Consider the following 17,713-nt stretch of genomic DNA (forward strand, 5'->3'; position numbering starts at 1 on the left):
ATGATTTTAACTACTTCATTGCTATCCAACACTACAACTCTTAGAATAATTTTTACTCTTAATATTTGAGATTATGTGTGATGTCAAAAGTGGAGAAATGAAAGAAAACTATTTTAATATCAAATATAAATAGATATTTCATCCAGTAAATAAGAAGCCACCTATATTAATTTCTTTTTAAGTTTGTTTGCTTTGGTGTGAGTAAATGATACATTTACCCTTTGCTTTAAAGATGATCTCAAGCTTTTTAGATCAGCAAGCCATCTTATTTGTGGATACTGCTGACCGCTTGGCCTCCTTAGCTAGAGATGCCCTGGTCCATGCACGCCTGCCTAGTTTTGCTATACCATATGCCATTGATGTACTAACTACTGGCTCTTATCCACGGCTTCCAACCTGCATCAGGGTAAGTGTTTTGCCCCCTTACTCATAGAAGTTAAAGGCTTTGGGTTTGGATAGCGTAGTATAGGAGAAACTTTTTTAAAAAAGAAGTAGTTCATGTAGTTTCATTTTATTCTCTACAAGTAAAAGTGTGTGGTAGCTTGAAATAAATTGGGGCCAATTGAACTGGGGAACTTTTTTTTCCTCCTTTCTTTTTTTTTCTCCATTTCCTTCCCTTTCCCTGTCCTTGTTGGGAGTGAGTAGATGTACAAATTTAGTGTGTATTTCAGATGTGAATATGACTCCATAGTAGTGATATTTTGGAAGTGCTTAAAAATGTATTATGGTAATTTAATGAGTTGTTGCTATTGTATTCTGTACATTTAGGAAATAGAGGAAGTCATCTAGTGACATTAACTTGGTGTCATAAGTGGAGCACGATGAAGAACATGGTTTTAGCAAAGTGACTGAGAATTATTCACACTCAAATGTACAGTCACTAATTTTGGATGTAGACAACAGAAATGACTGTTGTGTCTAGAGTACGGTAAGAAGTACTCAGGTGTACAGTCAGGTGCAGGTAAACATTTACATATTTTGTATATTATTTAAAAAGTATTTTTTATTTTTTTTGTAGGACAAAATTATTCCTCCAGACCCAATTACCAAAATTGAGAAACAAGCCACACTTCATCAGCTTAATCAGATTCTTAGACATAGGCTTGTAACAACAGATCTTCCTCCACAACTAGCAAATCTTACAGTGGGTATGTACCTGAGATTGTTTCTGTAAGAATATTTTCTTAAGTCACCTTTTGGGTTTTGTTCAAAGAACAAGTAAATGAAGTTTTGACTTTTGTGGTGGTTGAACCTATGATTTGCCATCCATAATTGTTCGCTTTTTGGTACCTAAAAATAATGTGGTGGTCTTTGCACTGGAGGTAAATGAGTGGGATTACATGGAACTGGAAGAGAAAAGAGGTTCCAAAGTTGAGCCAGGAGGGCATGCTCTGGTGTTTTATTCATAATGTAGGAAGAGTTGCTTTTGGTTTCTCAATGACCTGGACATTGGTGCTCTCTGTGTTTGAACCCCTGACTTGTTTCAAAACTTAGGATGAGAGTTAGTCTATTTAAAATGTCTTATAAATAAAACCGAAACTTAGCCAGAAGCTTATTGTTTTAAAGCAGTGTATACTTTTTTCTCTTCTAAAAGCAAATGGCCGTGTGAAGTTTCGAGTTGAAGGAGAATTTGAAGCAACCTTGACAGTGATGGGTGATGACCCAGAAGTCCCATGGCGTCTTCTCAAGCTAGAAATTCTAGTTGAGGATAAGGAAACAGGAGGTAAATCATTATAGTAATGGTTTTGGCATTCTTATATTATTGAAGTATTTCTGTGGAAAAAATATGCATAGCAATTTTATAATTTGAAGCAAAATTTTGATAAGCATAACTACCTACTGATGGAAGAATTTTCAATGTATTATCTATAGTTTTCTCAAAATCTGTTACTCTTTTTAAAAATTTAACTTTATTTTTAGTGTACACTTTCTCAGTTAATGCTATAATGCTGACTTTCCTAATTAACTGTCTTCTTTTCTTCTGCCAATGGAAGATGGTCGAGCTTTGGTTCATAGCATGCAAATCAACTTCATCCATCAGCTGGTCCAGTCTAGGCTCTTTGCTGATGAGAAACCTCTTCAGGACATGTACAACTGCCTACGTATCCTTCTGATGTTTGAGCCATGTACTATAAGGATTTTTTGTCTCCCTTTTCTACGTTTTCTGTTTATCCTTGGTATAGCAGTCTGGCCTCTTCTTCCCACATCCTGCCTTTTTCGGGTATAAATAGACATGGAAAGCCAGCCATTGTGTGAACATAGATGATACATCTATAAAATAGATTTCAAATTTTACCACTGCTTTGCAGGCAACTCCTAAAAGTGACTACTTAAAAATAACACTGTTTGCTTGGCAAGGTGATACATGCCTGTAATCCCAGCACCTGAGAGGAAAGGCAGCAGGATGTTGACTTTGAGGCCATCCTGCGCTACATAGCTAGTTCAAAGTCAGTCTGTCTCCAAAAAGGTACCATTTCCATCTGGAAATGTATTTGCTCAATTTGTGTTTTCTAAACAATGATCAATTAAAGAGTAAACCTAGACCTTAGTTTTGTTTATTTAGGCCAAGTTTATCAGCCCTTTTTCTAAAATTGTGCCACACATTCTACTACTACTACTTATGATGAGTCATTTGAGACTATAATTCAGAAAACCACAAATTCATATTTAAGATGAGTCATTAGACAAAGATGATTCTAGAAAATTTCTCCATAGCCAGCTTTTTTGGGATAGATTCCTTGTTAGATGAAGTTTACCTGTGCTTATTAGCTACTTGAGTAACATACTGTACTTTGCTTAACAAGATAAATCAGATTGTTTCTGCTTATCACTTCAATTAGAAGTATTACATTCCCAGACACTAATGTTAATCCGAGAGAGGTGGGGAGACCTTGTACAGGTGGAAAGATACCATGCTGGAAAGTGCCTCTCCCTCTCAGTTTGGAAGTAAGTAAAATTGGTTCTGGTAGGTTACTGTGATAAGTGAATCCTGTCTTTTTGTTTTCTTTCCTTTGTATAACTGATTTATTACATATGAATAGCTATATGCCCATAGTAATGTGCTTTAATTTAATTAAGTCTCAGTATCATGTAGACCACCTGAGACATCCTTACTGTGGGCTCATGCTGGATTGTTCAAAAACTATGAGATAAGATTGGGTTTTGGGTGGTGCCGGTGCTGTATCTAGGGTCTTATGAGTGCAAAGTCAGAACTCTGCCAATGGAGCCATCCCTAGTCTCCAAAGTGTTGAGTATCACTTTTAAAAACATACTTGCTTATCACAGTTTCCCATTTTAAATTGTAACTTTGAAAACTGATTTGGAGAAAATTGCTATGAGGCTATTAATCTTTAATTCCTGTTTGAAATTGACTACGTTCTGATTTTCTGTGGATAAATCAGAGGCAAATACTTATAAGACACTTTCTGTGTCCAGGTTTTTTTTTTCTTTTTTTGTGAGTGCATGTATTTTATTTTAAGTTCAGTATCTATTTCTAAAATGCAGCAGAACAAATGCTGAGTTGGATGGAATATCTTCTCAGTATTAATGTATTCCCTGCACAAACACTGAGGGCCTGCTATGTTCAAGGTTCTGACTCAGTAGCATAATGCATGTTTCTATTTGACTGTAAACGATAAAAAGCTGTGTTTATATGTCATTCTCCCCCTGCCCCCTTTCAGTCAACAGGTTCTAGGGAGAAAAACAGGCACAGCATCTGTTCACAAAGTTACAATTAAAATCGATGAGAATGATGTCTCCAAGCCTTTACAGATTTTTCATGAACCTCCTTTGCCAGCTTCTGATTCTAAATTAGTAGAAAGAGCCATGAAGGTAAAGGGTTCTCAGTGTATTCTAATATTGATTTGATTAAGTATATATAATTTAGCACATATAAAACTTTTAGCAAAAATTCTTCAAGATCTGTAATCATTTCTAAAACCCTGTGTGAAACTTGTTTTAGGTCAGTGTTATGCTTCTGTATTTTGTTTTTGGTCTTTTAAACATCTGATGCTATATAACATACATTTTAATATCTTCTTTCAGTTTTAGTTCATAGGAGAATGCTACGAGTTACACCTAAGCATATACTTCTATGCTGAATTATGCCCCTACCCTAGTTTCATAGTTTAAATCAGACTATTTTGTTTTTAAGGTCTGGTATCTGAGAACGGTGATTACTAACATGCATATGAACTCTAGATATACATTTGTCAGAATACTTTGTTGTTTTGAGGTAGGGTCTCACAGTGTAGCCATGGCCTCCTGGAACTTACTATGTAGACAGGATGGCCTCAACTCATATAGATGGAGCTGCCTGCCTCTGCTTATCAAGTATAAGGAAGGATCTCACGTCACCCAGCTGGCCTCAATCTTGTTATGTATCTGAGAATGACCTTGAATGTCTGATCCTCCTTCATGTACCTCCTGAGTGCTGGGATATAGTCATGGGCCACCACACACAGTTTTCAGTGTGCTGAGGGACCAAATGCATAGCTTCCTGCATGCTGAACATTCAGCCAACTGAACTTTCCCCAGTCTTCTATACCTAGCCCCCCAAAAATAATTTTAGTTTGGAAGCTTCCAATATAATTAAATAATTAAATATAATTAAAATAATTAAAAGCTCAGACTCCTTAAGTTATATTTTTACTTTATATTAATATTAATATTTATATATTTATATTAAGTTATATTTTTTACTCTAAATTTGTTTATACTGGATAATCTCCAATACTGAAAATAAGTATCTTAAGGCATAGTTGTGTCCATTCACACATTTATAATCAAAATATTTTAATTGTACATTGGATTTTATTGTTGCTCTTTATGCAGATAGACCACTTATCAATAGAAAAGCTACTGATTGACAGTGTGCACGCAAGAGCCCACCAGAAGCTGCAGGAACTGAAGACCATTCTTAGAAGCGTCAATGCTAACGAAAACTGTAGGTGTTTTCAATGGATATTCTTATTTTTCTTTTATTTAAGGGTTTTTCTCGTATAACTTTCCCCTGACATATGGTTTTGTTGAGGATGCTGGACATTTGTTGCATTTAACCTGAAATCTACCAAATTTGTCATAATTTTCTTTCGCTTACTTAGTTTATTTTTTGCTTACTTAGTTTATTTTTGAAATGTTTGCATTTTGTCTCTCCTATAAAATTTATGCTTACTGAAATAGAAACATTTTAGCATGACTCGTGATTTAGTGTTTCTTTTGACAAAGCAGCACTGCAAATGCTTTTATAATATATTTATAAAATATGGCTGAGTAACACAGAATTCGTGCCTTCAGTTTTAGAAAAGACTGTAAATGCATTATAACAGTATTGAGTAAGAAATGCACATGTCAAGAGTAAGTCTTGTAAGACATGTAAGTCTTTCAAGTTTAATTACCTATCTAGTCTATTATGGATTTTAGAAAGCAAATTCTAGTATTTCATGTGCTTCTCTATTTACTATCCTTACCTCCACCCCATCCTCCTTTTCCCCCCTGGATATAGGGTATCACTATATAACCCAGGCTGGCTTCAAACTTGGGATCTTGCTACTTCAGTTCCTCATTGGCCAAAATAATAGGCATGGGCCAATATATCCAGCTCCTTCAAATTGGTTTTGACCATGATTACCTTGCATTCAAGGTTCATAGTGTAGTGAAAGCAGAAACTAGAAGTAGGAGAAGTACAGAGCCTAGATAACTCCATTACACTTACAGAAAGAAAAGTGACTTCTTAGGTATGTACTAGCAATTATAATATTTTAAGGTCATTTTGATAAAAAGATAAAACTCTGTAGCAAAGATAATTTTGAAAAATGGACAGTACATACTCATTCAAGAATGTTGTATTCTGTTGAATAGTAGACATACATAACAATGTACTGTGCATTTTAAAGTAGCTACAAATGAAATTTTTGATCTTATCGCATAAACATTTAAGGTGATGGATATACTAATTACTGACTTGATCATTGCACAATTTATAAGTTATTGTAATATCACAGAATCTATAAGTATAATTATTTTGTCAGTAAAATATTCATTCAATGAAAATTAAAGAATAGATGTGAAAAGTAGGACTGAGCCACAGTATAATGTATGAATATATATTAAAGTTTTTCTTTAAATTAGTAGGCAAAACAATAGGCCTCTTTCTTTTCATCATTAGTTTCTTTTTAGATTTTTTTATTTTTATTTTATGTGTATGGGTGTTTTGCTTGCATGTATGTCTGATGCCCTCAGAGGCCAGAAGAGAGAATTCCCTAGAACTGGAGTTACATACTATTGTTAACTGCCATATAGGTACTGAGATTGAACAAGGGTCTACTGGAGGAATAGTCTGTGCTCTTAACAACTGAGCCATCTCTCCAGCTCCCTCTTTCCGTTCCTTCACTAGCTTTGTAGACCAGACTGGCTGTGAACTTGTAGCAATCCTGGGTCGGTGCCTCCTCTCCTTAATTAAGTGCTACGACAACATACATGCACCCTTTGAATCTGTATGATTTTATTGTGATATTTTCAAATGTGTATGTTGTGCTTTGCTCAGAATCACTCCCACTATTACTACCTCTTGTCCTCTCTTCTCCTCTCTGATGGCTTCCCTTCTCCACTGAAATAGCCACCCTTCTGCTTTCATGACTTGTGTATATTGTTAAATATCTCCTTTCATACCTTCTATATATTTGGGTTCTTCATATCAAAGGAAACATACTTGTCTTTCTAAGTCTGGCTTATTTCAGTTAACATGACATTCTCCAGTTCCATCAATTTTTTTTTTCTGAAAATGCCATTGATTGTTGTTCTTTATAGCTGAATGAAATTCCATTCTACATATTAAAGTACATTCATCTGATGATGGGCATCTAGGTTGATTTTCAGTCTTGGCTATAGTGCATAGTGCTGTAGTAAACATGCGTGTGCATGTGTGCTTGTGGCAGGCTGACTTAGGCTCCTACTGATGTAGTTGGGTCATGTAGTACTTTTAGTTTTTTTTAAGGAAGCTAAATTCTGCATACTGATTTCCCCAGTAGATGGACTAATTTACAGTCCCATTATTGTCAGCATGTTTCATTTGATTGCTTTGTAGTAGACGTTCTAATTATATTGAAATGGAATCTCTGTATTTGCATTTATTAAGAGCCAAGGATGTTGAACATTTCTTATTGGCCCTTGCTTCTTTTGAAAACTGTCTAGTTCATTTGCTCATTTGGATGATTTTTCTGTATTTAACTTTTTTTTTTTTTACAGTCCAGTCGTTATTCTCTGACTGAGTCAGACCAGGCAGTTCTCTGCTGTATATGTGTCAGGGGGGCTTCAGACCAGCCCCATGCATTCTTCCTGGTTGGTGACCGTGTCTTATCTTTTTACACTGGTAATTGTTTACTGTGTATAGAAACCTTTTAATTCTATGTAATCCTATTTGTCAATTCTTGCTATTATTTCCTAATCTACTGGACTCCTTTGCATAATCAGTTATTTTTCCTGTATTTTATTTTTGCAGTTTCAAAGTTTCAGGACTTATAAGTTTTAGGTTTTAAAAAATTTTGAACTGAAGTCTTAGAGACATGATATGGAGATCTAGTTTCATTCTTCTATATACAGATGTTAAATTTTTCTAGCAACATTTTGTTGAAGCCTCCCCTCCAAGTGTGTTTTTGACACTTTCATTAAATCTCAGGTGGGTATAGTTTACTGGGTTGATTTCTGGGTTTTATATTTTATTCCATTGGCCTACAAGTCTGTTTTGGGACAGTACTATGCTATTTTTTTTTTTACTACAGTTTAGTTGCATAGTTTGAAATTAGGCATTATGATTTCTCCAACCTTAATTGTGGCCATGAAACAGTTTGGCTTTTGTTCTTTAGGGATGCTGCTGCTGCTGTTTTTGTTTTGTTTTTTTGTTTAACTTTAAGATAGGGTTTCTCTGTGTACCCTCTCCTGCTGTTCTGGAACTTGTTCTGTAAACCAGACTGACTTCTAACTCAGAGAACTACCTGTCTCTGCCTCCCAAGTACTGGTATTAAAGGTGTGCACCACTACTTTACTTTTGAGTCAAGATGTGTCACTGACAGATACAGACTAAAGTGAACCCCAGAGATCTCCCTGCCCCTACTACAACTGGCATTACCATAGTCAGCTTCTTATTTGGGTTTTGGAAGTCAGACTCTGCTCCTTGTATGTCTAAGACTGGTACTTTGCTTCAAGCTTCAACATTGATGTTGCAGTTTGGGATTGATTTGGCTGGGTTTTTTTTTTGGCTTCTGAATAGATTTTACGATTATTATAATTCTGTGAAGAATGACATTCTAATTTTTAGTGTGATCACATTGAAACTAGATCATTTTCAGTAATATAACCATCTTCCAGAATTAGTCCTACTGATGATGTATGAGCATATTATTCCACCTTTTAGTGTGTAGGTTGATTGATAGATACAGGTTCTTGCTCTATAGCACAGACTTTATTGTAATGTACTATGTAGTCTAAGCTGGCCTTGATCTTGGTAGCAATCCTACTTGCTTCAGCTTTCCAAGTCATAAGGTCTGGAATCACACCTAGGGTTTTGTGTGAGTTATGTGGCAAACACTACTGATTTAGGTACAGTTCTCTCCAGGGCTTTTCTTTTGAAGAGATGTTGAGCTTTGTTGGAGGCCTGTTGTATATCTATTGAGAAGATTATATGATTTCTGTTGCTAGTCTGCATGTTGTATTATATTGAATAATTTGCATTTGTTGAACTGTATTTGCACTTCTGAAATGAGAACAACTTGATTAACTTGATCCTGGAGCATTATCTTTTTTTTCTTTTCCTTTCCAGAGTCAACAATTTTTTATTATTGAACTTGGACAGGGTTAGTTCATTCATCTATAAAAACAGCATTTCCCCTGAGACTGGGGCTGGTGGTACTATTCTCAGAAAAGATTTAAAACTGCCTAAGGATTGCAAAAACATGACACTCTCAAGTGTTGCAGAAGAAAATATCTCTACATAATGTTAGTCCATAACAAGCAGTTTCATGAGTTGGAACACCCAAAACAACAAAAGATGGATGCATTAGAAAATGTCAACTATGCTATGCAGTGCTGGTTTTTACCTTTTATCCAGCACTTGGGGGCAGAGTTCAGGGTCAGCTTGCTTTATAGAGTAAGTTCCAGAACAGCCAGGGCTACATAGAGAATAACCCAATAACCCAAGTAAATAAATAAATTTTCCTCATTTCAAAATAAAACAAGACAGTACCCTTTCTTCCTCTTGGCTCAACTTCCTCCATTTCTTGGAAGAAAAACCCAAGAATAGGATGAAAAACAGTTGTTTTCCTGCCTGACTACAAAGACTCATACCAATTCCCCAGGAAACAGATCCCCAATTTCTGAGCTGGAGTTCTAGAAACTTGGAAACTCCCTTCAAGCTATCAACAGGGAGGGCCTCAGGGCTTCTTGAAAGAGGTTTTTTTTTTTTGAAAACAAACATTTTATTTCCTTTTAAAAAGGAATTATTTATGTATTTTATGTATATGAGTACTCTGTAGGTGTCTTCAGACACACCAGAAGAGGGCATCAAATTCTATTAGATTGTAAGCCACAGTGTGGTTGCTGGGAATTGAACTCAGGACCTCTGGAAGAGCAGTCAGTGCTCTTAACCACTGAGTCATCTCTCCAGCCAAAGACAAACATTTTAGATAGCTTTATAAACTATAGGTCTAACTTAAATCTTTCAGGTAAAATTAAGTAGCCACAGGCACTATACTGAGCTGGCCAAAAAGGTACAGTATCCTTACCTTTTAACTGACCTCATGTGTCTTGCAAAAAGTAGCTGTATTTTGGGTCAGGCCATCTCTGTGTTGGTTAGAGTTCACACCCTGTGTTGCCTAGCGGGCTCAAGTACAGACACTGAAAGATTAAATTGCACAGAGCTGTCATTCTGTAGCCGGATTCTTGCCTGTTTTGTAGATTCGGTTCCACGTAGACAGGTATTTCAGAACAGAGACTTTTCAAAGACTTCATAACTAAGAAAGGTTTCCTAGCAGCTGCTCAAAACCATTGCATGAAAACAGGCTGCTCTGTGTGTTGGGGCTAAACTCCTCCAAGGTGATAGGCTTCCTGTCAAACCTCAGCAGCAGCTCATTGGTTTTTAGGAAGAGGTCTATCTATATCTAAATTTGTATACCAACTTGGAGAGGAATGAACCATCTGTAGAATATGGTGACATTTCTTATTGTTGGAATTGGTAAATACTCTTCCATCTGCCAGCATTCGAGCTACACAGCAGCAGATAAGGTTTTGAAAAAGAAAAAACAAAGGAAACACCTAAAGAGGTTCTGATTTGAATAGGCCAGAACTGTTTGAACTGCTTGAACTGTTCCCAACTCCTTGCTTTATAAGAACTGAAGACAACAAGGGCAGTGTCAAAAAGGAATATGTTCTTTAGCCCATGAAAACAAATCTCCACGGCTCAGATAAACAAAACCATCTCTCTGTTGACAGCTCTTGATTAAAGTTTTCCAAATTCTGCTGAGGTTGAACTTGTCTCTGGATGCAAAAGCAGAGCCTGTGTGCTTGAGTATGCTCTTGGTTTAGCTCATGATAGGTACCCTGTTCCAGACTGCTCTTTATACACTTGGAACTTGGTATGGGAGTGCATAAACCTTGCATAAGGCTTGAGGATGGATGGTAAGGGAGGTGTTCTGGGTCCTGTTGAAAAGATTACTGTACCTCTATGGCATTCATCAATGATCATCGTTGGTCCCTTGTTGGGACCTCAGGGCTGTAGGCAGGTCAATTTCTGGTTAGGCTTTGGATGAAATGGAGAATCTTATCACTGAAGGTCCTGGAATCACATAGAATCTTTTGTGTTGCTGAATTTGACTTGCAAGTATTTCATTGAGAATTTTTATACGCATGTTCATCAGAAAAATTGGTGTATGTTCATCCTTGTTTGGTCTTTGTATCAGGGTAATACTGACTTCATGGAATGAGTCTGGTAATATTCCTTGCCCTTCTTTTTTTATGGAATAGTTTGAAGAGTGTGTCCTTTTTAAAAGCTCCAGCACAACCTGATTAATCCATTTGATCTCAATACTTTTTAGCCAAGAAACTTTATTCTTCAGTCTCATTGCTCTTTATAGATCTGTTTAAACATTTTCTATTCTTTTGGTTTTAATTTTGTAGGCTGTATCTAAGAACTTTATTCTTGGTAAGGCATTTTTTCTTGGTTTTTTGAATATAGATTTTCAAAGTATTTCCTAATTTGCCTCTGAATTTCATTGGTCTTTATTATATTGTCTTTTTTATTATTATCTAACTTTATTGATTTGCTTCTTAATTTTAGTCTGGGCTGAAAGTATTTGTCTTGAAGAACCAACTGTTTTAATGAGTCTTCGTAGGTTTTCATTTCCATCTTACTACTTTCTGCCCTGATCTTGATCAGGCTGCTGCAAAAGCATTTGCTGTTTTTATACCTTTGTTCTGTTGAAATTTGCCATAGAACACTGGACTGTATTCTTTTTCTTTTCTTTTTTTTTTTTTCTATTGAGACAGGGTTTCTCTGTGTAGCCCTGGCTGTCCTGGAACTAGCTCCATAGACCAGGCTGGTGTAGAATTCAGAGACCTGCCTGCTTCTGCTTCCCGAGTTCTGGGATTAAAGAGTTATGTCATCCCTGCCTGGCTTGGAGTATATTTCTAAAATTAAATTTATTTACTTACATTACAACCCCATATCAGCTGTTACCTCTCCTCCCAGTACCCTCTCATCATGTAAGTTCTTCCCCCTTCCCCCATCTCCCCACCCCAGAATGAATATATGAATATATATATATTCATATATATATATATATATGGTTTTTATTCATGTGCATGGGTTGTGGAGGCATGAATGCCACAGCATATTTGTGGAGGTCAGATGACAGCTTAAAGAAGTCAGTTTTCTACCCTGTGAGCCCTAGGGATTGAACTCAGGTCCTCAAGCTTCATGAATGCCTTTACCTGCAGAGTCATCTCACTAGCCCTGTTGTAACATTTCAGTGTGCATGTCTTATTTCATGTTTTTGATAATATCAGAATTTGGTATTTTACATTTGCCTTATATTATGAGAATGTGAAATAAAACAAACTGTAGTGCTTTTCTTGTGTTCAGAGTTGGTTGTAAAAGCATTGGAACTGATTTGCAACATTGACAATGCATTTGGAACTTCGAATAAATGTTTAGTACCGTAGGGATTTAAGATTTACAAAGGAGACAGCCTTGAAGTGCTTTTAAAAACTCTGACATCTCCTTCAGTCCATGGATTCTTAATTTGGCTGTTGGTCATGCTGGTCTATTTACTTTCTGTTTTTCTTTTTTTTCCTTTTTCTTTTTTTTTGCTTTTTCGAGACAGGGTTTCTCTGTGTAGCCCTGGCTGTTCTGGCACTCACTCTGTAGACCAGGCTGGCCTCGTATTTACTTTCTTTGATGTCTGATAGACTTTCTTTATCCTTGTCTTCCTTGCTCTTTGTATGAATGTTTCATGAATGGGTGTTAGCAGTTGAACTGGTTCTTCTCCACCAGAGCCCTTGACCACTGGATCATCTCCAGCTTCTGGATTTTAGTGTATTGCTGGAACTTTTCCAATGCACTTTTCATTGTTTTAATTTAGTTTTTCATTACTAGCTTTTTTGTTACCCCTTCTCTACCCTCAAAGTCTCTTTCTTTGCTGAACTTCTTATCAGTGTTAATTTCATGTCTATATTTCATTCAGGCCTTTGAAATTTGGATCCATAATTGACTTTCTTTCTTAATTCATCTCTTTGTTATTTTATGAAATATTTTTACTAGCAGAAATTTTTTCTCCAGTATTAGAACTACCTTAGTATCTTTGGATTTGTTGGCTGAGGAATTAGGATCTTTTGTATATGCTGTGTTGCCTTGTTTTTCTCATGGTTCTGATGCACTTATCTGCATGGGATATCTCTTCCAGTCTTAATGGGAGGATTTCTTACTGAGAAACCTTTTCTTGAGGGGTCAACCTCCACTATCATTCAGAGAAGAGAAAAATGAGGTGCTACAACACTAAAACCTGATAACAGGAATACACTTAAAATCAATGAATGCTAACTTGTATAATTCCTATGACCACAGAACAGAAAATAGCTAAAAAAAAAAAAAAAACAGATTAAGTTATCACTGTAAATTTTATTTAGGATAAAAGTAAAAATAGTAAATGAACAAAGTAAAGGTCAAAAGAATGCAAAACCAAAATTAAAAGAAAAAGAAGACGAATGTTAGGAAGACAAAAAAAGAACAATAGGGTTAAAGTATTGCACATTAAAGAAATATTCATAAACAAAACTAGATAAATATCAGAATAATAAAGAAAAACAAAAGTTTTTCTGGGAGGGAAAAGCTACCATTATGTAGCCTTTTAAATCCGTACTATGGCTATATTTTTGTGATTATTTTTCTGTAAGGAGAGAAACTAAAATTCAACAAATATTTACCTGTTTTTTGTTTGTTGTTTGTTTTATTAAAAAGACTCAGTGTGGCAGTTCACACATAAAATGCCAGCATTCAAGAGGCTGAGGCTGGCAGATCTGGAGTTCAAGGCCAGCCTGGACTACATAGTGAGCTCAAGGCCATCGGAGCTACATAGCAAAACCCTGTTTAAGCCCCTCCCCTGTATATAAAGTAAAAATAATACTGAAATTATAATAAAATGAAACAGGTAGTAAAAAGGGAAAAAACCTAAATGGCAAAGTATCAGTACTTTTTTTCTGTGTACTCTAATATTAGAGTCTTCCAGGTAGGAAGGGTATGCAATTGAAGTTGGAGTCTCTTCTTTTTCCTATCGTTTAGGAGGGCGCTGAGCCTGAACCAGTCAAGTGTCAGATGTCCGACAGAGCTGTCTTCATTTTAGGAGCTTCCCTTCTTTGCATACCAGAAACCTCTGCTGGCCCCTCTTAGATTTGCAGCCTGTGGGCTATGCAGGTTGTCCCATACTTCAGAGACTCCCCAGTTGAATGTTTTGGGGAGTCAAGAAAGCAGAGTACTGATGACATCTGTACTGGAGGACTATGTGTCTCAGTGCTTTGAGTACAGCATTAAACACCCTTCGGGAGGGAGGAGGCTACAGAAGTTGAGAGAACTCCACTGGACCTGAGCTTCAGAGTTCTCAGTCCTACCAGCAGAGAACCTTGCAGCTGACAGGTGGCTCCAGAGGTTGGGCTACCTGCTGACCTTGGGCTCATGGGCCGTAAGACTGCATCTATCCTCAGATGAATGGGGTCTATTTCTATCATGGACCACCAGACCCTTCAACGCCCAAGCTCTTCCTGCTGCCTGAACTCAGCATCTGGCTCTCCTCCTGTTCTCAACTGCTCTTCACTGCAGTCTTCTACCCAGGGGCTGTGGCATGTTGATTCCCCAGGTCCCTTGACTTGTGATTGTTTCAGAATAGTTTGTGCTTTATATGGTAGGCCCTTTATCAAAATGGCACCCCATCACAGCCCTTCAAGACACGAGGGAGAAAATGGATCTTTTCTCCACTACTCATCACACAGATGGAGTCATTCTCTTAGCAAATTCCCAGCTGAGAATGTAATCCTCTGCTGTGGGTAGAATCTCCAGTCACTTCCTGGTCTAACTTGAATGAGGCCCCACCCAGTCCCTTCCCACCAGTGAGTCCTAACATTTTTCAGAACTAGGGAAAGGGAAGCTTAGCAAAAATGCAAATGTGGGTTTTAGGGAAGAAAGACAGGCAGTCAAGAATTGGGGTGCATGTTCATTCAAAATTTGGTAAGAGAATAACTCCATCTGTGTGATGAGTCCATAGTGGAGACAAGATCCATTTTCTCATTTTGTTAAAATGTTTTTTTTCCTGCATGTATGTGTGTGTGTTAATTGTTAGTGTTCACTAATATTAATTATAAGACGCTAACCCCTTTCATCTTTCAAAATAAAAGTAGTGATTAGGAAGTATAATTGAAACTCATGGGAACTAGAATATTGTTGAAATATCCATGTACATTTAATGGGACTTTTAGCATATTTAGAATAGTCCAATTTTAGAATATTGTAGTCATCCCCTAAAGAAACATAGCTACTAGCAGTCATTCTGATTTACCCCTCTCTAGCTCCTGACAGCTACTCATCCACTATATAAATTTATCTGTATAAACATTTCATATGAATGAATCATGTAATTAGTGTTCTTTTGCATATTGTTTTTGAGGTCTCTCTATGTTATAGCATGTTTTAATAATTTTATTGTTATATATACCATATATTGTGGTTATTTTTAATTTTCAACTATTGTGAATGTAGCTGTGAACATTTGTCCAAGTTTTTGTGTGGACATACACTTGTATATATGCCTAAGAATATAATGGCTGAGTGATCTGGCCACTCTGTTTAACTTTTTTACATACTGAACATGACTTTGACAACCTCACCAACAGTGTGTAAAGGTTCTACCTTCTCCATATTCTCACTGATACTGGTTAGTGTTCCTTTGTGTTTCTAGCCACCCTAGTATGTATGAGATTTCATTATAGTTTTGACTTGTTTGTTCTGTGTTGAGCATCTTTTCATATGTCTGTTCAGATCCGTTGTCCATTTTATAATTGCATTTATCTTTTTTCATTAATTGAATTGTAAGAGTTTCTTTTTATATTTTGGATATAAGTCCCTTTTCATACATTATAATTTGCAAGAATTTTTCCCATGCTTGCTAACTTTTTATATGGTATTTCTACTACTGATTTCCGCCATGCCTCCTTCCCTTCTGATAGGATGTCATGTGGTTTATGTTGGCTTCAAACTCTTGGTTCTCCTATTTCCATTTTCCAAAGTTTCCAACTGGTAGGACTAAGTGTATAGCACCATGCCCAACCCTTTTTTTTTTTTTTTTTTTTGAGATAGGCTCTCACAATGTGCCACCAGTAGGCCTGTTACTCTGTATACATCCGGCAGGCCTTGAATTTGAGGCAGTCCTTCTGCCTCTACTATACTAGTTCTGAGATTATAAGTGTATGCCACTATGCTCACGTTTTTAAAATTCTTTTTATTTTAAATGACATTCAGTGTCCACTTTTTTTGTTTATACTTCTCATGTTGTATTTAAGTATCCATGTCTTAAAAACCTGAGATTCCCAAAGACATACACTTCTAGCTCTGAATCGTGAGTTAATTTTTGTGTATAGTATCAGATAGGTGTAGAAGAAGATATGCAGTTGTACCAGTAACATTTCTTAAGGAAAACTCTAAGCATTCTACAATCTTTTTCCCCCATGGAGTCAGGGGTTCACGGTGTAGCTCTGGCTGTCCTGGAATTCACTTTGTAGACCAGGATGGGCTGGCCAGAGATCTGCCTGCCTTGGCCTCCTGAGTGCTGACATTAAAGGCATGTGCCATTACACCTGACCAAGCATTTTGCAATCTTTATTTCTTCTTATTTCTAATTTTACAAAGCAATAAAATTCTAAAATTTTGTTGGAGCTGCAGAAAATGAAAATTTGTGATGTTTTGATAGGCTTTTGTTTACTCTTGCTTATATCTTTGGTAAACAAAGCTCAGTAAAGTAAAAAAGCTGTCAGAATAATTGCTCAGGGGATATTATTTTGAGAAGTAATCTCTAGCACTGAAGATGCAGCAGTCGGTGAAGTGTTTGTCTAGCATTCCTAAAAACTTGAGTTCAGCCTCATGGCCACATAAAATTCAGAGTATTGTCCTATGCCTGTAATCTTAACACTGGGGCTAGCTAGAGGCTTAGAAGTGGAGGTGTAGTGGGTTAGGAATTCAAAATTATCTTAGACTGCATTGGTTAGCTTCTATCAAACTAAACATGAGCTCTTCCTATTATTTTTGAACACAGGGTCTCCTTATGTAGACCATCTGGCTTGGAAATCATTGTGTAATAATTTATGTAGTGATTCGAGGATAGCCTCAAAAAGAGTTCTGTCTGCCTCTTCTTCTAGTTTTAAAGTGTATATCATCATACCTGTGTAAACACATGTTCTGGTAGTGGTAGTTTGGTGTACTGATTTAAGTTCTCAGAATTTCTCTTACATGTATATTGTAGTGGTGTCTCTCCCTGAGTAGCCAGAAGGTTTTGAGTTCAGCTGCATGCTTTCAAACACAAACGTGCTTTGAGCTCCATTCTCCAACTGTAATTGGAAGCTGTTGTTAGCATATGTTCTTTCTAGATCTCTAGTTTAGTTGAAACATGTGCTACCTTAGTTGCTTCAAGCTCTTGTTCCCTACTGTCCTAGGTGTTTGAGGATAGTATTATAGGAACTATGATTTGGAGATGAGGAAGGAGCTTCCTTTTGAGATTGGTCCATCTTATCAGCACTTTTCTACAAGGGAAAAGGCTCTGTTATCTACCTTTTTAGGGTATAAATTGTTCTTGTTTTGGTTTGAGACAGTCTCACTATATAGCCATGGCTACCATGGAACTCAGATCATCTTGGCTCTGCTTCCAAGTCAGTGCTGGTATTAAAGGTGTATGTGCCTGGCCTATAGAACTATAGCCCATTCTTTGAATCTGTTAGTGCTGTTGCTCTCAATCCATTGCATTTCTCCAAATTTCTAACTGGAATAGCCTGAAGTGAGTAATTTAGAGATTAGAATATTTCAAGAAAGGCTTAGGAGAAGGCACAGCTGCAGGGATTTGAAATAGCACAGATAGAAGCATTTGGTTTCCTCGGGGTGAAGTTGCCTCAAGGGCAACCAGGTGCAGAGAAG

General features: G+C 36.7%; 1 protein-coding gene across 2 annotated transcripts in view; it reads left to right on the plus strand.

Moving 5' to 3' along the window:
- Nucleotides 1-17,713, plus strand: part of Med14 (mediator complex subunit 14) — a 77,323-nt gene that overhangs the window by 12,161 nt on the left and 47,449 nt on the right. For both annotated transcript variants that reach the window (XM_034486374.2, XM_034486375.2), the window contains exons 4-10: nt 233-406; nt 1,019-1,148; nt 1,595-1,723; nt 1,995-2,102; nt 2,814-2,946; nt 3,681-3,831; nt 4,834-4,945. In XM_034486374.2, the coding sequence (XP_034342265.1) occupies nt 233-406; nt 1,019-1,148; nt 1,595-1,723; nt 1,995-2,102; nt 2,814-2,946; nt 3,681-3,831; nt 4,834-4,945 (937 nt within the window). The remainder of the gene's footprint in view (nt 1-232; nt 407-1,018; nt 1,149-1,594; nt 1,724-1,994; nt 2,103-2,813; nt 2,947-3,680; nt 3,832-4,833; nt 4,946-17,713) is intronic.

Source organism: Arvicanthis niloticus, chromosome X (assembly GCF_011762505.2).
Source record: "Arvicanthis niloticus isolate mArvNil1 chromosome X, mArvNil1.pat.X, whole genome shotgun sequence".
NCBI classification, from domain to species: domain Eukaryota; kingdom Metazoa; phylum Chordata; class Mammalia; order Rodentia; family Muridae; genus Arvicanthis; species Arvicanthis niloticus.